Source organism: Primulina tabacum, chromosome 12 (genome assembly GCF_025594145.1).
Source record: "Primulina tabacum isolate GXHZ01 chromosome 12, ASM2559414v2, whole genome shotgun sequence".
Lineage (NCBI taxonomy): Eukaryota > Viridiplantae > Streptophyta > Magnoliopsida > Lamiales > Gesneriaceae > Primulina > Primulina tabacum.
This window is the reverse complement of record NC_134561.1, coordinates 6,189,347-6,211,131: the sequence shown is the minus strand read 5'-3', so window position 1 is coordinate 6,211,131 and position 21,785 is coordinate 6,189,347. Positions and strand designations below refer to the sequence as shown.

Sequence of the window (21,785 nt, the reverse complement as noted above, 5' to 3'; positions counted from 1 at the left end):
GCTAGAAGAGGAAGAGCAGACTCAATTCTGGGGCTGGGGAAGAAGAATGTATTTTCAGTTTTATTTTATGTTTTCCACTGCATTTGTTAAGACGTTATTCTGATAGGTTTTACATTTCCGATGTAAAATATTATTATTTGACTTTGTATCAGACAATGAATATTCAGTATTATGAATAAAAGACTGATTTCTGAATTTTAATATTTATTTTAATAGTGGGACTATTATTATTTTGAGTAGGTTTCCCACAATCTCATGAATTTATACAGGTCAACTCGGTCCATATCTGCAATAAAAAATAATATTTTTCACATTAATAGTAATATTTGTCATTTGAATCAACATATATTACACGATATACTTTTAACATAAAATATAATAATTTCCACTTAAATCAACATATATTATTCAATATTTCTTCATGACATAATTGATAAAACTTTGAACATAAAAAATAATAATTTTCATAGGTCGAGTCGACTCGGAGACCCGTCTCACAAAATTGATCCGTGAGACGATTTCACACAAGTTTTTGTGTACATTTCAATGTGATTAAATCTATTTTTGATGATCAGTGTAATTTTTTTTAACATGATTAGTGAGACTCTTCCAATAAAGAGGTGCTTAAATGCTAGGGGTAAATGAAAAATAACAAGGCCAGAAAAAATTTCATTTCAACCAAAAAATTGGGAAAAGGAGAAGTAAATTTCATAGGATATGGTGCAAGTAACTAGTTGGAAAATGATCCATAAAAAAAAAAAAAAAGAAAAAGAAACTGACTTGCTAGATCGTTAAAATAGTGCAAACGATCATTATTTTTTAAAAAAAATTGAGCCATAAAAAAGTATGTTAAATGGTTGAAATATTAGTAAAATATGTAGGGTAAATCAAAAACAAAAGTAAGTTAAATGGTTGAAATATTAGTTAAACTGGCTACTGAAACTGGGTAAACAATGATCCCCCGACCGGAAGCATGCAACTAAGACATTTGTTTACAAATGCTTACACAATGTAGCCTAGATTAAATTTCTATTATAAGCAAAATATTATAAAATCTTGGTGTTATTATATCGCATTGGTCACGAAGTTTCGTTGGATGATGATGCTGCATCGTCTTTGTGCTTGATCATTCCAGAATCGACAAGAATTGGAATTTCTGCAGCCAACCAGGGAGCAAGACCCAGACAAAGTGCATGTGCTATGCCAAACCTAGGACTACCAAAACACAAGAAATGGAGTTAGATTCGCAACTCGAGAGATAATTATTCGGTGCTTTTAATCGACGATGGACTTTTAAATGGCTGATTCCTATAGCTTTCAGCTATAATACATAAAAAAAATTAGCACAAAATCCACCTTCAAAGCACCAAACTCAAGGGTGAATGAGAACCAAAGTGGGCATGGCCAAATAGAACTTACTAAGTGAAAGCCAGCCACGACATTGTCAACAAATAAAATTAATTATGTTTTTTCCCATAACAGATATAAATACCCAACTTGCAATGAAGTAAAGCAAAGAAAACTAAGAATTTCAGTCAGTAATTAATTTTTATTTATAATATTTGCTATCTTTGTGAAAAATATTTAATTTATGTAATATTATAGTATAAATCACTTTATATATATTGAATTTTAAAATTTATATTAAATGCGCTTTACTTCGATAAAGCGTGCACTTTGTCATGCGTCTCATCTCCAAGGTACCCTAGCGCTTTACCGCCTTGCACCATAAATAACTATGGTTCACTATGGGAATAGAAGTTACCCAAGGAACTTGAAGATGAATCATCCAGTGAGTATAAACCTATCCAAAACATAGCTAAAAGGTTCAAGTTGCAGCGTAAGGAGGAAATTCTAAAATTGTTGGTCCGATGGTAAGGTTGTTCAGTTGAAGAAGTCACATGGGAGGAAGCTACTGTTGTGTCAACCCAGTTTCCTAAATTCAGTCTTGAGGACAAGAGTGTTCTAGGTTATGAGGGTATTTGTTATGGGCTAAGAGAACAGAGGTCGAGATTGAGAAACAAAATCAAAAAGCTAATGATAAAACATGTTTATTCTAGAAGAAATAGGAAGGGAACACTCAACACATGTTGGGGAGGGGAATAACATGTGACTGGGCAAGGTTGTTAGGGTAGTCAGATTTTCCCTTACATTAAACTTGATCTGTTTCTTAATTTATTGTTATATAATTGGTGGTTGCAACAGAGACTGAGGAGGTAAAGAAGTGTATGTCCCTAGAACCAACATCGATTTTAAATTGTCGAGGAGCTAGGTTAAACGATTGAAATCAATGCTTTCATACAGCCATTTGGTTGTGATTCCAGTTAATGACGAAGTAGAACATTTTCAATTTTGAATTTATGTTGTTACAAATCAGTTCTAGGGGCTACAAATATTACTGATAGCTGGACGGATCCTATTTTTCAGGATTAGAACTTCAAAATTTAGGGCCCAGAAGGAACAAATCTGTCCCAACTTAACTTGCCCTAGCTTTCAAAAGTAGTTCCTGATGCTAACCATACCATCGTTTCAGCATTTACTATTAACAGATCTTGTTAGGGATTGGTGCTTTATTTGTTCTTGATTTGATCCTAGTTTAGATTTCTCGTCGTGGATCGTGGATCGCTCGTCCGCTACGCTTTGTAAACTTTTACTATTTAATATTAATAAAATAGTTTCTTATAAATAAAAAAAGTAGTTCCTGTTCCCAATCATCCTCAAGAAGGAACCTAACAACCTATTATTAAACCCAATAATTAATTTGGCTATCAAAGCAACAGATAATGAGACGCCAAACCTCCAATTTACCACCATACCAAGAAAAAACCAACCACAACTACGGCGTGTGACCGGATCATGAACCAGATACACCTGGTTCACCACTCAATTAAATTTCGTGGTAACTAATGCCAGTGCCAAATATTACGATGACATTATTGAACATTTTTATAATGGTGAACGTAAATAAGCAGAAGAAAATTACAAAAGAGTTGAGACATTGCGTAATCACTTCCCTATGCCCCAATCGCATATTAACTACCACATATCATTCCATTTCAAGTTCTACTCTCTATAAACATTTTTGGCAGTCACCAATTTCAGCATTTCTTTTCTAATAAAAGGGCTGCACAAAACATCTAAATTACCATAAGAAACACAACCCTGGCGGATCAACAGAATTTCCAAGAAAAAACAAACTAGTTAGAATCTAATGCTGTATAAAGTAACCATGACCTCTCAAACAAAATCATCATCCACAAAGCTACCCAATTTAATAAAAATAAATTTCCATAAATTAAATAAACCCAAACACAAATAAAGAAAAACAGAGAAACTGAGTCGAATTACCAATTTTTGGCCCAAAGCGGCTTGAAATGCACTGTAAGACATATTTTCCCTCCTCTATACATCTACATAATACACACAAGAAAACGAAATCAGAGTTTCAACTATCACAGCTTTTATTTTGGAAAGAAAATGGTTAACAAAAAGTCAAAAACCAAAACAGGAAGATCAACCGAAAAGAAAAAAAAACTAAACCTGGATATTGCACTACATTATCCATAATTCATAATAGGAGAAAAAGACGATGAGAAAAAAAATATGATAAGAAACAAGCGCAGTAGAAGAGCCCGGTCTATAAGGTGAGGAACCTTTTCATAGATAGATAGATACCACGAAACGATTACTAGTAAAGCCAACATGAATGATACTGTGATATAACATGTCCATCTTCTGGAGTGACTGTACAAGTATTTCTGCAACTAATTTGGGATATTTACTCCCTGCTATCTGATGCATTTAATTTTTTATTACTTGCATATTGATGATGAAATAAAGTCCATAATCAACAGTAAACAATAAAACTTGAGTCAGATATTCAAGAATTGCTTGTTAGAACAAGAAAAAATCATAAAACAAAAATCAAGAAACAGGGACTCAAAACAGAATTGAGCATGAAGGAATTGTAATATATCATCATCATGCGATTTACATGGAATTAAGTTCTAATTCTGTGCAAAACAAACTCTAGGAATCAATCAAAGAACGAAATTGAATTCCGGAAAATAATAAAAACAAAAACCTTCTGCGTTTTTCCATCGAGCTGAGGCAATTCGAGTTCAGGCGCGGTAGCAGGATACGTGACGGGAATATCGAACTGCAAGTCGAACTCATATTTTAGAAGATTGTGGATGTACCAACATTTCCCCGTCCAACGTGTTCCTTCGGGATTGGCGGCGGAGATCCGGAACCAATCGTTGTCTTTGGATTTGTTCATCGAGGTGTACGCAATGAGCGCCTTGTACTCCTCCTTCAGCCGCTGCGTCCAAGCGCCGCCGTCGCGTGGGCCCGCTTTAACGGAGAGTAGAGGGATCTGAGTCAGTGTCGATTTCGTTGTTGGGTCCCATCCCTCCATTTCCCCCCAAGGTCGAAGCTTGGAAGAATTGCGTTTGTTTTACGAATGCAGCCTTGATAGTTGATATACCAAGGCTGGTTCGCTCTTGAGTTGTGATATGTGAAAAGTTGGGTGAATTCAGCTAGTAGGAGGCAATTGGACAGCCTATGGCTAACATGTCCATGGGTTCGGGTTTTACTCGTTACCACAACTCATATGAGACGGATTTGGACATATTAAATGGATTTTTGGTTAGGTCTTAGAGCTAATTTTTTAGATTGGACGGTGGGTGTAAGGACCGTGTATCGTATTATCGTAAATCCTATGGTGATTATCGATAATTCATGAATTTGTTATGTGATTATGTATATCATGATAATGAAAGTGAGAAAATAAATGTTGATAATGAAATATCGTAATAGATATTGATTAATTAACAGAATTGAAGTTGTAAGAGCTTGAGTGGAGAAACCGGACGTCGATACAATACAAGACCAATATTTTGTACAGAACGTATGGCGCCCGAGCGGTAGAAAATGACCGCCCGAGTGCCAGTGTAGAATAAATTAGTGCTCGGACAGAACTATTGGCGCTCGAGCGCGATATTTTACCGCTCGAGCGCAGCACAAATAGCACTCGGAAGCAGAACATCTCGCGCTCGGGCGCGAGAATTCTACCGCCCGAGTGCGGTGCAAGTGATACTCGGGGACAGAATGTCTCGCGCTTGGGCGCGAGAATTCTACCGCCCGAGCGCGAATGCGGTGGAGATAAGAATAAGTTTTCTTCTTTCTTTCCTTCTTCATTTCTTATTCAGTAACTTCGAGAAAGAGAAAGGAAATCGATTTCTATCGTCCGAAATCACTTCGAAACGTTATCCAAATGCGAAACAAATTATATATTCGGAATCTTTGCGTTGAGAACTTCCTTTTGAGGTAAATTTCTTCTAGTTTCAGCAGCTCTAAATATGAAAGTGCTGGAATAACATGTAATTGAAGTCGAGATTCCTATATGTGGTCGAATAACCGACAAGAAACTCATATTCGAAGTCGGAATTGAATTATGTTATGATTTCGATTTGATATAGCAGTACTGAGAGGATAGTTGGACAGTTTGAAGGATTGTCCATAGATGTAGTGATGGCTCGATTCCAGGATCTGAAACCACCAAGGTTCTTTGGCACTGAGAGTGCTGAAAGAGCAGAGGCCTGGTTGAAGGATATTGAGCACTTATTTAATATTGTTGAATATTCTAAGGCTCGGAGACTGAAACTTGCTCTTTATCAATTGAAAGACCGAGCAAAATCTTAGTGGGAATCCGCTGAGATTGGACTGAAAGAGGCCGGGATTGAAGTCACATGAGATATATTCAAGGCCCAGTTTTTGGAGCAGTATTCCCCTCCTCCTTATTATACTGCCCAAGAGAATGAATTTAACAGTCTGCAGCAGGGAACGATGACTGTTGCAGAGTATGCTTCGAAGTTTTCGACTCTGTTGAAGTATGCACCTCACGTAGCTGCGAATGCAAAAACAAAATATAACAGGTTTGTGAATGGATTGCATCCTGATTTATATACTTTTGTTGTTTGTGGTTTGTCTACCAGCTACGCAGAGGCAGTTGAACGAGCCAAGGCAGCAGAGGCTGGACTTAGGCGAGGAGGTCCACAGTATACTCCTCCACCTCCAATGTCAGCTCAGCAGCCTTCATTGCGTCCAAGAGGTAAAACATTCAAGAAGACTGGTTCTGCTTCTTCGTCTTCTTCGAGTTCTAGTGGATCCCAGAGATGGAATCCCGTGATTGCTCCTTATTGTAGTCATTGTGGAGGAAAACATACTATCGAGCAGTGTCGAGGTATGTTTGGTACTTGTTATCAATGTGGACAGGAAGGTCATTTCTCTCGAGTATGTCCGAACAGGGGTACGACTTCTTCTCAACCCCAGCCAGGATTTAGAGGTGGTCCCAGTATGATGAGACTTGCCGTTCCTGTTCCCTCTTTCCAGCAGTCGAGTGTTCCACGATATCGAGGACCGAGTGGTCAGACTGCTCAAGTCCCTCCTCAAGTTCGAGTGTATGCTATGACCGAGGATCAGGGGAAAGAAGCTCCTGGTGGTGTGATTGCAGGTATTTGCATGCTTTGCGATTATCCTCCACGTGTTTTATTTGATACAGGAGCATCCCACTCATTCATTTCTCATGCATTTGTTGCATCGCATGATATTATGTGTACCCCGTTGTATGATACCTTGTCGATAGCCACGCCGACGGGGAAGATTATTTTGTCTGAGCAAGTTGTGCATAATTGTGTATTGATATATGAGGATAATGTGATATTCCTAAATTTGATTGTCCTCCCAATGCACGACTTTGATTGTATTGTTGGCATGGATATCTTGACGACAAATCGAGCTACTGTTGATTGTTTTCATGGAGTAGTTCGATTTAGACCTATTGATGGACCCAAGTGGAACTTTTATGGCAAGGGTTCCCAAGCCAAAATTTCATTGGTATCTTCCTTGGAAATGTCTCGACTTTTGACTAGCGGGGATGAGGGTTATCTTGTCTACGCTATTGATGTTTCGAAGAAGGAGCTTTCTTTATCTGATATTCCTGTTGCGAAAGAATTCCCGGATGTATTTCCCGATGAGATTCCTGATTTTCCTCCTCATCGAGAAGTTGAGTTTAGTATTAAACTTGTACCGGTAACTGCGCCTTATTCTAAAGCTCCTTATCGCATGGCACCATTGGAATTGAAAGAATTGAATGAACAATTACAGGATCTTCTTGATAAGGGATATATTCGACCGAGTGTGTCACCTTGGGGAGCTCCAGTTTTATTTGTTCGAAAGAAAGATGGTACTATGCGAATGTATATCGATTATAGGCAATTGAATCGGGCTACTGTGAAAAATAAGTACCCACTTCCTCGTATTGGTGATTTATTTGATCAGCTTCAGGGTACTTCTGTTTACTCTAAGATTGATCTTCGTTCTAGATATCACCAAGTACGAGTTTGAGATGAAGATGTGCCTAAAACTGCTTTTCGTACGAGGTATGGCCATTATGAGTTCTTGGTTATGCCTTTCGGTCTCACGAATGCTCCTATTGTTTTTATGGATTTAATGAATCGTGTCTTTCGATATTATCTTGATCGATTCGTTATCGTCTTTATTGATGATATTCTTGTATATTCGAAATCGAAAAAGGAGCATGCTGAACATTCGAGACTGGTACTTCAAACTCTTCGTACTAGTCATTTATATGCTAAATTGTCCAAATGTGAATTCTGGATGGACAAAGTAGTATTTTTAGGCCACGTCATTTCGAGACATGGCATATCTGTTGATCCTGCTAAGGTCGAAGCTGTATTGAATTGGGCGAGAGCTACGAATGTTCCTGAAATCCGTAGCTTCATGGGTTTAGCTGGATATTATCGTCGCTTTATTGAAGGGTTTTCAAAGATAGCTAAACCTATTACTCAACTGACACAGAAGAATCAGCGATTCATTTGGTCAGATGAATGTGAAGCTAGTTTCCTTGAATTGAAGACGAGATTGACCACAACACCTGTGCTTACTATTCCCTCAGGTATCGGAGGATTTGTAGTGTGTACAGATGCGTCTGGTAAAGGCTTGGGCTGTGTCCTGATGCAACATGGCAAAGTGGTCGCTTATGCGTCTCGTCAATTGAAATCTCATGAAACTCGTTATCCTGTTCATGATCTTGAATTGGTCGCCATTGTGTTTGCACTAAAGATTTGGCGCCATTACTTGTACGGAGAAAAGTTTGTTATCTATTCAGATCATAAGAGTCTGAAGTATCTCTTTTCTCAATCTGATTTGAATATGAGGCAACGCAGATGGATGGATCTCCTGAAGGACTTTGATTGTGAGATTCAGTATCACTCTGGATCGGTGAATGTTACTGCGGATGCCCTTAGTCGTAAGATGCATGATTCTGTTTTAGCTTTTGTTTGTGTCGCCAAAGTACATGAGGATATATGTACTTCTGGTTTGACTTTTCACTCGAATTGGAATTCTGTCACTGTCTAAGCATTGCAAATTGAGCCGAATTTGATATCGAAAATACGAAAGGCCCAACGAAGTGATGCTCAGATTCAAAAGTCGAAAGAACTTGTATCTGCAGGACATCAGTCTGGATTTCAGATTTCTTATGATGGTTCTTTACAACTTAATGGTCGGTTGGTAGTTCCTGATAATTCTGACTTGAAATCTGCCCTTCTTCGAGAAGCACATTGTAGCAAATACAGTATTCACCTTGGAGGTCGAAAGATGTATTTGACATTAACACCTCAATTCTGTTGGAGAAGTATGAAGAAGGACATCGCTGAATTTATTTCGAAATGTCTTGTCTGTCAGCAAGTGAAAGTCGAGAGAATGAAACCTGGAGGATTACTCGAAATCTCGAAATGGAATTGGGAACATATTGCTATGGATTTTGTGACTCATTTACCTCGTTCGCCCAAGGGCTGTGATGCTATTTTGGTTATTATTGACCGGCTTTCGAAATCTGCACATTTCATTCCGTATGAGCGAACTTATCTTTATAAAATAATGGCCCGTTTATACATCGAGAATATTGTGAGACTGCACGGTGTTCCAATTCGATTGTATCTGATCGTGATCCCAGATTTGCTTCTAAATTCTAGGGTAGTTTCCAAGAAGCTATGGGTACGCTTTTGGCCATGAGTACTGCTTATCATCCTCAAACTAATGGCCAGACTGAGCGTACAATTCAAACGTTAGAAGATATGTTACGTGCTATTGTGATGGATTTCAGAATGGGATGACAAGATGCCTTACCATTGGTTGAATTTTCTTACAATAATAGCTTTCAAACGAGTATTGGTATGGCACCGTTTGAAGCTCTATATGGGAGATGATGTAGATCACCGTTATTCTGGGATGAAATTGGTGAGAGACAAATGACTGGACCTGAAATGATACAGGAAATGAATGATAAGGTTCAGTTGATTCGACAGCGGATGAAAGCTGCTCAGGATCGTCAAACGAGTTATGCGAATAAACGAAGACGACCCTTGGAATTCCAGAAAGGTGACAAAGTGTTTTTGAAAATATCTCCCTTTAGAGGCACTGTTCGATTTGGCATGCGAGGTAAGTTATCGCCTCGATATGTTGGTCCATACGAGATCCTTGATCGAGTTGGGGATCTTGCTTATCGGTTAGCATTGCCACCAGCTCTATCTGCCATTCACGATGTATTTCATGTTTCTATGTTGAGAAAGTATGGACCAGATCCATCACATGTACTTGCACCTGATGATGTTGAACTTGATCCTTCTCTTTCCTATGTCGAACAACCTGTTAGTATTATGGATCGAAAGGAGAAGATATTACGTAATAAATCGATTCCTTTAGTTCGAGTACAATGGACACGGCATGGTGTGGAAGAATCAACGTGGGAGTTAGAAAGCAAAATGCGAGATGCATATCCGCATTTATTTGATTCTATTCCATCTGTTCCAGTGTATTCAATGTATACTGATCCGTTTACTGATTTTAGTTTTGATATACACTATAACTGGTGACATATATATGTTTGACAATGTTATGTATATAAAGACATTTGAGATTTCAAGGACGAAATCTTTTAAGTGGGGGAGAAATGTAAGGACCGTGTATCGTATTATCGTCGTAAATCCTATGGTGATTATCGATAATTCATGACTTTTTATGTGATTATGTATATCATGATAATGAAATTGAGAAAATAAATGTTGATAATGAAATATCGTAATAGATATTAATTAATTAACAGAATTGAAGTTGTAAGAGCTTGAGTGGAGAAACCGGACGCCGATACAATACAAGACCAATATTTTGTACAGAACATATGGCGCCCGAGCGGTAGAAAATGACCGCCCGAGCGCCAGTGTAGAATAAATTAGTGCTCGGACAGAACTGTTGGCGCTCGAGCGCGATATTTTACCGCCCGAGCGCAGCACAAATAGCACTCGGGGGCAGAACATCTCGCGCTCGGGCGCGAGAATTCTACCGCCTGAGCGCGGTGCAAGTGATACTCGGGGACAGAATGTCTCGCGCTCGGGCGGGCGCGAGAATTCTACCGCCCGGGTGCGAATGCGGTGTAGATAAGAATAATTTTTTTTCTTTCTTTCCTTCTTCATTTCTTATTCAGTAACTTCGAGAAAGAGAAAGGAAATCGATTTCTATCGTCCGAAATCACTTCGAAACGTTATCCAAACGCGAAACAAATTATATATTCGTAATCTTTGTGTTGAGAACTTCCTTATGAGGCAAATTTCTTCTAGTTTCAGCAGCTCTAAATATGAAAGTGCTGGAATAGCATGTAATTGAAGTCGAGATTCCTATATGTGGTAGAATAACCGACAAGAAACTCATATTCGAAGTTGGAATTGAATTATGTTATGATTTCGATTTGATATGAATTTTCAAAGTTTCAAAATATATTTGAAACTTATATTGATGATTTTGAATGATGTTATTGATTGGAATGAATATGTTATTGATGTAGATAGATTATTATACTGATATCTTCAAGCTATATCAACTGGAACGAAGAATTGATGTATGTTGCGATCGGATAACATAAGACAGGTATCTGTATCATATGATATATGTTTTATTGATTTGATTGAGAAGATGTGTCTATATGCCTTATGTGATGACCTGATGTGGCATACATGACATTGTGATTGGAATATCGATGTATAAAATAAATATTTTGTTAACACACATCGGTTGATGCATATATCGATACATGACATGCACGTTGAGCTATGATCCTTGGATACCCTGATATGATTTGATTGGATTCTGGGGTTTGTGAACACAATGCTATGTTTGGTATTACATGACCCTTAAAGCATAGTCATTTGTGGCCCCGACGATTGATTGAGATTTGGGATTTGATGACGCTTTGTCGACGCTATCATACGAGTATCCCTGATTGAGGCCGGTGTGCCAGCTCGAGCATTGATTTGATAGCGATTCGTTTGATTCTGACATATGCTCAGTGGATGGGCATTTGTCCCGATACCTCCACGACATACATGAATTGCATATCATATATCATTGTTTAGATATCTGTTCTATATACGATGGTTGTTCCATACGGTGCTTTACTCACCCCCAATGGGGGGCTGTTGTTGTCTTTGTGTGTGGACAATGGTAGGTACCCCAGGATATCAGGAGGCCGGATAGGGTACTTCTGGAGGAAGTCACTGTTGAGTTGAGGTTTAATGCTTTGTTTCCCAATATATATGTATATGTATCTGTATACCGGGGTATGTCCCAAAGATATGAGTTGTTAGTTTGTAGTTTGATCTGGATTATGTGTGGGCTTGTTTTATATTGTGACATGTTGAGACGAGACTATATTATATACTATTTTTAGTATTATAATTACAGTTGACATGTTTTGGGCTCATTGTAAAGAAAATTTAAACTCGTTTTCCGCTGTAATTAATTAACCCTAATCAGATTGAGTTGTAATAACGATTAGGAGTTAAGGGCCCCACAGTGGGTCCTATAAAAAAATGTCTTGGATGACTATTTTTTCCACGAATTCGTGATCTCGCGGAGAAAATCCAAAACGGGGACAGAGATCGTCGATATTTAATCTTTTAAATATGGTTTCTTTTAATTTATAAACTAATAATTTTGCATTCTAGTTTTCTCTCTAAGATGTATACTTATCGTATTATTGCATAAATTTATGTTTTAATCCTCCAATTTTTCTTTTCATAGTTGCTCATAAAATTGCTCTCGACATGCTCGATGAAATGTAAGAAAGAACATATAAACCTAAAATGTTGGATGACTATTTACAAAAACCATAGTTGCATGTTCTCTATTGTTAAGAGTATTATTTTTTATTGTTAATATCGGTAGGATTGACTCGTCTCATAGATAAAGATTCGTGAGACCGTCTCACAAGAGACCTACTCATTCTTTAGATAATATTGGTATGCTAATCTTTTGGCTTGGAAATGGATGTTAAATTTAATGTTGCTATCAATTTTGGCTTGAAGATGAAAGGAATATTTTTTTTCTTAATTAATCATTGTCCTTTATTTAAATTGAAAAAATTAAGAGTTTTGCATTTCTAAACTAATTTAACTTGATCTAATAATGAGATTTATTCCTAGACTTGGTTGACCTAATCTAATCTTTGTATTTATCTCTTATGATTTGTTTTTGCTATTTATCTCTAAGATATAATATCTTAGATTTGAATCGAGTCTTATTCTTAATAAACTCTTATTTCCATGTTTGTAGGATTTTGCTCTTATAGAAAAATAATTAGATCAAAATATGAAGATCTATATATACGGAATATTATGAGAAGAACAATGACGACTTCGAGGGATTTTAACGCAACTGCTGAAATTTTGCTCTGAACTACCCGAAGTTTAGAGTTGAAGATTTTTATGTTGAAGAATTTAAGTTATTGATTCACGTTTATGCCGTGTTGCTGATTGATGTTCAAGACCGTGAAGAACAACACTGAAATAGAGTTTTGATCTAAGAGTGTTATTCTGTTATTTGTTTTAAGCAACTTCAGTTTATGCATCTAGTTTTTATTTTGGTTTATTTTGATGTATTTTAATTCCTTGGAGTGTCAAGGAATTTGGTTTTGTTATTTTCACTAGTATTGTTTTGTGTAGATGATTTACATATTTTCCTAGTGAATTTTTGCCATGAGGCGTACATAATTTAAATCTGGTTTCTATTTATATAAATTATATTTGTATGTTCAATAATTAATTTTTGTTTCATGTTGTGAGTCGGTGTTGACAATACCCGAGCACAATACTAACTTCTGATACACACATAATAATTTATTTCTTGTACGTTCATGATCAATAGCCCTTTCAAGTTGTATCAGAGCCAACGCTTGATATACTAAGTGATTGATTCTGGTTTATTGTTGTTTTACAGGAAATTCAACTATAGCACAATGAACGCATTGGCTTCAAGTACTGCCTTTAGACCACCGGTCTTGGATGGATCGAATTATGCGTTTTGGAAAGTCAAGATGAGGATGAACATAAATTCCATCGAGAAAAGAGCTTGACAACAGGTTCTAGATGGTTGGTCACCACCTAGAATTTTCGATGTAGATGGTGACAGCCGATCAAGCCTGAGAATGCATGGACTAATGATGAGTTTCAGACCTCAAATTTCAACTCTAAGGCACTCAATGTCATCTTTACATCGGTCGATGTCAACACGTTCAGCCTTATTACCAATTGCACATTTGCTAAAGAAGTATGGGACATTTGATAAGCTTTCTAAGGAATTTTGAGATAAATCTCGACATAAAGAGAAGAGATAAAGGGAAGACCATTGCATTGCAAGCTTCTGATGACTCCTTCAACAATCTAATTCAGCTGAACTCGGTGAGGAGTCAATCTTCTTGATTACTAAGATGTTTGGTGATTACTTGAAGAGAATGAGAGACGAGAAGAAAATTATGCAACCACTGAAACCTTCTTTTGGCCTTTCTGACAGAAATAAACTGCATACACCTGCTCAATGGTATTTTAAACCAAGAAATGAAGTGATGGCTCAACCAGAAACTAAAAGATTGGACTCAGTACAATCCAATGTAGAGAGTGTTTCGGATTTTGCCACTATGCAAATGAGTGTGGCATTCGACTTCACAGAAGTAAAAGCATGGTTGTTTCCTTGAGTGATGAAGATTCTGATGAAGAGCTTAAATCCAGTAAAGGAGATGATTTTACATCATTATCTGTCATTTTGAATAATACATGCAAACTGTAGGTCAATCCGCTTGGTGTTGCCACTAGTGTTGCAACACCGGACAACAACACCATCTCTAAGTCACTATGCTTCAATGCAAAACCTCTCAAGAACTCAGACTTTGACGAAATCCAGGAATTTGATCAAGAAGAGCTTACCATAGAGACTGTCCCGATGATGTATGAAGAACTGTATGATGACTGTCTTAAAAAAAAACGAGACAAATTCGATTCTTTCAAAAGAAAATGTTGAGTTAAAAAGCAGTTTGTCTTGACTCGAAATCTTATTGAGTAGAAAGGATTTTGAACTGTGCAAATTCAAGGATGATCTTGAGAAGTCCTCAAAAAATCTTGCAAAATTCAACTCAAGTTCATCAAAACTTGACTCAATGCTAACAATGGGAAATGATAGTAGAACTGGTCTTGGATATATTGAAAGAATATATGAACATGGTGAATCTTCCACTTCCGGATCAAAATCAACTGTGTTTGTAAAGAGAAGTGAAGACAATTCAATCCCTTTAATGGTTAACCCTCCTTTGAAGATTATGTCAATCTCAAAGCTAGTCTCGAACAAAATTCGAAACAAATCAGAGTTTCCTCGTCTCATTTGAAAGTTGATCATCCAGTGAATATGTCACAATCCAAGAAGCTAGTGTCAACTTCTAAACCAAAGCAAAAAAACGACAATTTATCTGCCACTAATGCCATAATCCTTGGCACATCAAACCCTTTTGATATAAACCAAGTGATGATTACCCGAATGGACAATAAAATCGGGTGTTACACAAGGTGTTGTACAACACCACAGTCAAAATTCTTCCACGGAGAAAATATAAGTACCCAAAACTGTTATTCGATGCAATGTCATTTATATTTCTTTAAAAACTAACATTGCAAGAACGTGGTACTTTAAAAGTGGCTGCTCACGCCACATGACCGGATCCAAAGAACACATCACGAATTATGTTGAAGTAAAAAGTGGGCGTGTAATCTGTGGTGGTGGTGCCAAAGGAAGAATTGTAGGCAAGGAACCCTGAATGTTGACGGGCTTCCCGACTTCATAATTTTCTACACGTTGAAAGACTTAATTCGAACATAGTAAGTATAAGTCAACTTTGTGATGATGATTTACATGTTTGGTTCAACAAAAATAATAGTGAAGTTTTTAATGACGTCAATGTCTGTGTAATGTCAGGCACTCGGGCTGCTGACAATTGTTGTCAATTGGGAGAATGTGATGATTGCCGAAGTGCCAATGTGAGAGATTTGGACTTATGGTGTAACGTACCGTACTTTTTAACGACTTTAAAATTTGCGGAAAAATAAAATTTTTCTTACATAATAAATAAACTCTCAAATTTTTATTTAAAATAAACCTTTCATCCAAAAATAATTGAAATAAAAAGATCACGAATAAAGTTTGCTAAAAACACTAGTTTAAAACACCGTAACTCAGAACATGAAATCAGAGTAGTTTGATCATTGCATAAAATTAAAAACATGGGCGGTCCTCGGGTTTAGCCTCCCACTCAGTCCAAGCCAGCTCACTGGTCCGCACCCCTCGTCTCCTCAAAGTTATCCTCACCTGCATCGATCAAGTCTAGTGAGTCTAAAGACTCAACATGTATAACTGGGCATAACAAGTATTGCGTAGTAAAATCACATACAATCTTTAAAATAGAGCGTACATACTTGAAACTTGAACATGCGTGTAAAAGCTTGAACTTACATACATAACATAGACGTGCCATAACGTGAAACTTTTCCGAAACATGCTTTCGACATACATACTATAACATACATGAACTTCATCATTTTGCGTAGAGATATGTTTCAAAGCAAGTGACCCATACATAAACACGCCTGATCAGACTAAACCACAGTACTGGGCTGGCAGGGAAAGTCCACTACCACATACATGAGATCCCCGTTCATGCTTTAACGGGTGGATTGGTCCTTGGTCATGCTTTACCGCTTTCCAATCCTGATCTAAATCCGATCATGCTTTACCGGGGTGGAGAGGCCCTCGGCCACGTTCATCGACTTCCAAACCCATATATAATTTGGTCACAAGACATTTAGCATACCTCAAAAACTTAAAAAAAATATTTTCTTTTGCACGTCGAACATACTTACTTGGCGTTGAGGGATTCGTTGGATCTCGCTTGGGGCCACTGCTGTACATACTAACACATTGCAAGCACTTAACTTTCATAACATAGAGGTAGGTAATCGCGCTCACCACCGAAGTACATAAATAGCTTATGACAATCTAGATCACTCGGTACTTGACATCGTTAAATCATCGTACTAACCCATGACATCGAACCCCGAACAATATCTAAAATAATGTGTGAACATTTCCCAACAATAAAAGACATGAAATCACTATTTGAACTTGAAAATAAGTGGAAACCAAACGTTCTTCCAGCTGGGCCCGCGCTCGGGCGGTAACATATTACCGCTCAAGCGCCAGATCTTATGGAAACCTACACTCGGACAGAAAGAGTGGCGCTCGGGCGGTAAAACATTACCGCTCGGGCGCCGAGTGTACTGGACTCCGCGACTTAGAAGCTTATTTTCCCCAAATTCGATTACACAGACAGTGAACAACGCCTCGAGACTCATCCTAGGACATTTTGGCACTGACTCGACTACACGAAACGTCCCAAAGTCTCCAAAGAGACGCATCATAAGCAACGCAACAAATCCGTTAACACGACACTTGGCGCTAAAACCATTCCTACGACTTCTAATTCGACCAAGTGCCTAATGACACGAAACGAAACACCAACAATCATCCCAACATCATTCTCGATATACCTAAACGCAGCAGCGATCACCCGTCAATCCTAAACAAAGCCTGCAACAATAAAACTTCAAGAACACATCAAGGACGTATTTTTCGAAAAATGCAGTTTGAGAAGTCCCACAAAAACAATCATAACTCACTCAATTCTTATCCAAATATCTCGAATTTTATATCAAATCGAAGGTATCAAAATGTTCTACGTTTCATATGTTGAAAGTTTTTTCAGAAAATCGATCGAAAAGTCGCAGTAATTAAAAAGACAGCAAATTCGAGTTTTGAGATCCAAAAAACAGTTTCAAAAGTGATCCAACCATATTTGCTCAAACTTCTACATAACATACACATGATTTTCATACAATAAACATCAAAGCTATTACTATGACAAGATCAATGCAGAAACGAAAGAATATACATGTATTTTGATGATTTGAAATACCGAAACAGCGATACCGAGGCGGGAGTGATGCGAGAGACGATCCGGGATGAACGTGGCACTAAATTCCTTGAAGAAAACCAACGAAATTTGCTGGAAAAATCCAAGGAGAGGGGCGGCTGCTCTAGTTCTTAGAACCCTAGGTTTTTCTTGCTCTCAAAGAAAATAAAAATCTGAATTGTGATTGTGTGTGTGTGAGTGATCGGCTATTGGTGTGTGAAAAGTGTGTGCGTGTGTGCCTTAATTAAAATGAAGGTAATTAGGGGCTAATTAGCTTAATTTAATAATTTATGAGCAATTACATAGTAATTAAAATATCAATCCCCCTCTTAAATTACTAACCTCCGTAAATTTAAAATAAAATACACAAGTGTTAAACTTTAAAGGTTTTAAAATCTTAAAATCACTAAATAAATAATTTAGTCTTTAAAATGCTAAAAACTCACTAAATTAATCAAAATGCCCCAACCTTAACTTAAAATAAAGTGCCACATTTTTAAAAATCGCCAAAATCGTCGCCGGTCTCTTTTTCTCGATCCCGAATCGAATAATCGCCTGAAACATGAAACTCAAGAAAATATTTAACGTGCATCACATAAATATAAATAGTTAAAATAATGCAATTTAAATAGGTCATGCATCGCTATAAATCATTTTTAAACTTAAATAAATAATTTAAGAATTGAATAAATGCATGGGTTTTACGTGTACTGATTTTGGGCTCTACAGTTCCTCCCCCACTTATATAAATTTCTTCCTCGAAACCAAACAACTCCGGGTAGCGGCTTCTCATATCTGCTTCGGTCTCCCAAGTGGCCTCCTCCACGTATTGATTCAGCCACTGGACTTTGACCAACTTGGTTACTTTGTTCCAAAGTCTCTGTTCTTGTCTGTCTAGGATTTGAATAGGTCTTCCCTCATACGACAGATCTGGAGCAAGCTACAACGGCTCATAGCTAAAAACATGGGTAGGATTTGCTAGGTACTTCCTTAACATCGAGACGTGGAGCACATTGTGTACTCCAGCTAAATTCGGCGGTAAGGCTACACGATAAGCTAGTGTCCCAACTCTGTCAAGAATCTCAAACGGTCCAATAAACCTCGGACTAAGCTTGCCTCTCTTCCCAAATCTCATAACACCCTTCATGGGTGATATCTTCACGAAAACGTGATCATCTACGACAAACTCTAGATCCCTCCTCCTCTTGTCAGCATAGCTCTTTTGATGACTCTGGGCGGTCTTCATCCTATCTCGGATCTTGACCACCACCTTTGCAGTCTGTTGAACCATCTCTGACCAAGTTCTGATCTCTCACCGACTTCATCCCAATGAATCGGCGATCTGCACTTCCTCCCATGCAATGCCTCGTAGGGAGCCATACCAATAGATGATTGGAAATTGTTTTTGTAGGTGAACTCCACTAGAGGTAGCTTAGATTCTCAAGTCCCATGGAAATCAATTATACAGGCTCGCAATAAATCCTCCACAATCTGAATCACTCGCTCAGACTGGCCATCTGTCTGAGGGTGGAAAGATGTACTGAATAGCAACTTCGTCCCCATGGCTGCGTGCAAATTATTCCAGAAGGACGATGTAAATCTCGGGTCCCTGTCGGACACAATAGAAACTAGGATCCCGTGCAATCGAAATATCTCCCTGATATAGAGCTCCGCATACTGCGTCATGGAGAAAGTCGTCTTCACTGGCAAGAAGTGTGCCAACTTAGTGAGTTGATCCACTATAACCCAAATAGCATTGGATCCTCTGACTAACCTCGGCAACCCGACAACGAAGTCCATGGTGATATTCTCCCATTTCCACTCGGGGATAGGGAGTGGCTTAAGTATCCTTGCTGGCCTCTGATGCTCTTCTTTCACCTGCTGACAAGTGAGGCATTCAGACACAAATCGGCGGATGTCCCGCTTCATACCTGGCCAACAATAAAGAATCTGCAAATCCTTGTACATCTTGGTACCTCCGGGATGGATGGAGTACGGAGATGCATGTGCCTCTGTCAGAATATCCTCTCTGATCGAATCGACACTAGGCACCCACATCCTTCCTCTGTACCTCACAATACCATCAGACACTGTGTAGAGTATACTACCCTTGACTTCATCCTTCAGTTTCCATTTTTGCAACTGCTCATCGGAAGGCTGGCTTGCACAGATTCGGTCAAGCAACGAAAACTGAAATTAGAGCTTGCTTCAAAGTGTCAAAGCTCTTCCGACATTAATCACTCCATACGAATTTAGCATTCTTCTTGGTCAATAAAGTGAGTGGAACTGCTAATGAAGAGAATCCCTGAATGTGTGTGCGTGTGTTCCTTAATTAAAATAAAGGTAATTAGGGGATAATTAGCTTAATTTAATAATTGATGAGCAATTACATAGTAATTAAAATACCAATCCCCCCTTAAATTACTAACCTCCCTAAATTTAAAATAAAATACACAAGTGTTAAACTTTAAAGGTTTTAAAATCTTAAATAAATAAATAAATAATTTAGTCTTTAAAATGCTAAAAACTCACTAAATTAATCAAAATGCCCCAACCTTAACTTAAAATAAAGTGCCACATTTTTTAAAATCGCCAAAATTGTCGCCGGTCTCTTTTCCTCGATCTCGCATCGAATAATCGCTTGAAACATGAAACTCAAGAAAACATTTAACGTGCATGACATAAACATAAATAATTAAAATAATGCAATTTAAATAGGTCATGCATCGCTATAAATCATTTTTAAACTTAAATAAATAATTTAACAATTAAATAAATGCATGGGTTTTACGTGTACTGATTTTGGGCTCTACATATGGCATCAAAAATTGGGACACATGAGCTTCAAGACCTTGAAGAATCTATGTAAGTTTGATGGTGTGAGAGGTATGCCCAATTTAAGTGTATGTAATGCATATGTCTGTGGAGTGTGTCAGAAATATAAACAAACCCGTGTTGTGCACTAGTGTTGCAACAATTTGGGACAACATGGTGTCTTGAACTCTTGCACATGGATCTAATGGGTCCAATGGATGTTGAGACCTTGGGTGGTAAGAAATATTTGTTTGTTTGTGTTGATGCTTTTTTGTGTTTTACTTGGGTAAGTTTCCTAAGAGAAAAATTTGATACATTTGATGCTTTTAAGAAATTGAATGCTAGGATAACAAATTTTTATGATGTAAGGGTGGTCAAAATAAGAACTGATCATGGTAAGGAGTTCGAAAATTCTCTCTTTACGTCTTTGTGTGATAAGAAAGGTATCAGTCATAAATTTTCAGCTCCGAAGACCCCTCAACAAAACGGCATAGCTGAAGAGAAAAATCAAACCCTCCAAGAAATAGCTCGGGTCATGCTATGTTCCAAGAATGTGCCAAAACGTTTTTGGGCCGAAGCTTTAAATACGGCATGTCACATTTTCAACCCTATATTTTTAAGGAGTTGATCTACCATAACATCCGATGAAATCATCAATGGAAAGAAACCAAACCTTAAATATTTTCATACCTTTGGTTGTATTTGTTACGTTTTAAATGATCGAGATCATCTTGCAAAATTTGATTCAAAAAGTGATAAAAGCCTATTTCTTGGATACTCAATGAATAATCGGGCCAATCATGTGTTTAATTTGAGAACTAGGACAACTATTGAATCGATTAATGTTTTATTTGATGATTTTTTAGACCTAACAGGAAAAACCAAGGAGGATGATACTGAAGGACTGCTGGATGTAGGTGAATCAATGACAAGAAATTGTGTTGAGTCTAGTGTGGAGACCAGTGAGGTAACACCACCACTGAACCGTACAGAAACACTAGAAGATGAGGACCATGATGATGAGGTTAATAATGAAGGAAAATAATTTCTCAGTAAGATTCAGAAAAATCACACATCATCTCAAATCATTTGTGAAGTACATGATGACGTGCAAACAAGGAAGAAAGAAAAAGTTTACTACCGCAAAATGATTGGACTGTCTGTATGAGCTCCACATTTTCTCAGGTAAGTTACTCATGTTTCGTGTCTGACATTGAACCCAAAAACATTAATGATACACTAAAAGACGAATTCTGGGCCAATGCAATGCATAAAGAACTTGGATAATTTGTGCACAATGATGTATGGAATTTGGTTCCTAGACCATTGAATACTAATGTTATTGGAACGAAATGGATTTTCGAAAATAAAATAGATGAATCCGGTAACATTGTTCGGAACAAGGTTGAGGGGGAGGATTTTGATGAAACATTCACGCTTGTAGCCCGAATTGAGTCAGTCCGACTGTTGCTTGTCATAGTATGCCATATGCAAATCAAATTGTATCAAATGAACATAAAAAGTGCCTTCTTAAATGAAATTTTAA

General features: G+C 37.6%; 1 protein-coding gene across 1 annotated transcript; it reads right to left on the bottom strand.

Moving 5' to 3' along the window:
* Positions 1–883: 883 nt before the first annotated feature.
* Positions 884–4,552, bottom strand: LOC142521161 (ubiquitin-fold modifier-conjugating enzyme 1). The gene is made up of 3 exons (XM_075624388.1): positions 4,085–4,552; positions 3,349–3,410; positions 884–1,215 (listed from the first exon to the last, which is right to left on the bottom strand). Exons 1-3 carry the CDS (start codon positions 4,415–4,417, stop codon positions 1,080–1,082), a joined length of 531 nt encoding a protein of 176 aa, XP_075480503.1. The 5' UTR covers positions 4,418–4,552; the 3' UTR covers positions 884–1,079.
* Positions 4,553–21,785: the final 17,233 nt, after the last annotated feature.

Bases quoted from the DNA above. Each gene is read 5' to 3' on its own strand.
- LOC142521161 (XM_075624388.1), bottom strand. From the start codon at position 4,417: ATGGAGGGATGGGACCCAACAACGAAATCGACACTGACTCAGATCCCT. The intron at 3,411-4,084 runs GTTTTTGTTTTT...TGTATTATGTAG, and splicing joins TCGATGGAAAAACGCAGAAG to ATGTATAGAGGAGGGAAAAT. The intron at 1,216-3,348 runs GTAATTCGACTC...GTGTTTTGGTAG, and splicing joins CCGCTTTGGGCCAAAAATTG to TCCTAGGTTTGGCATAGCAC.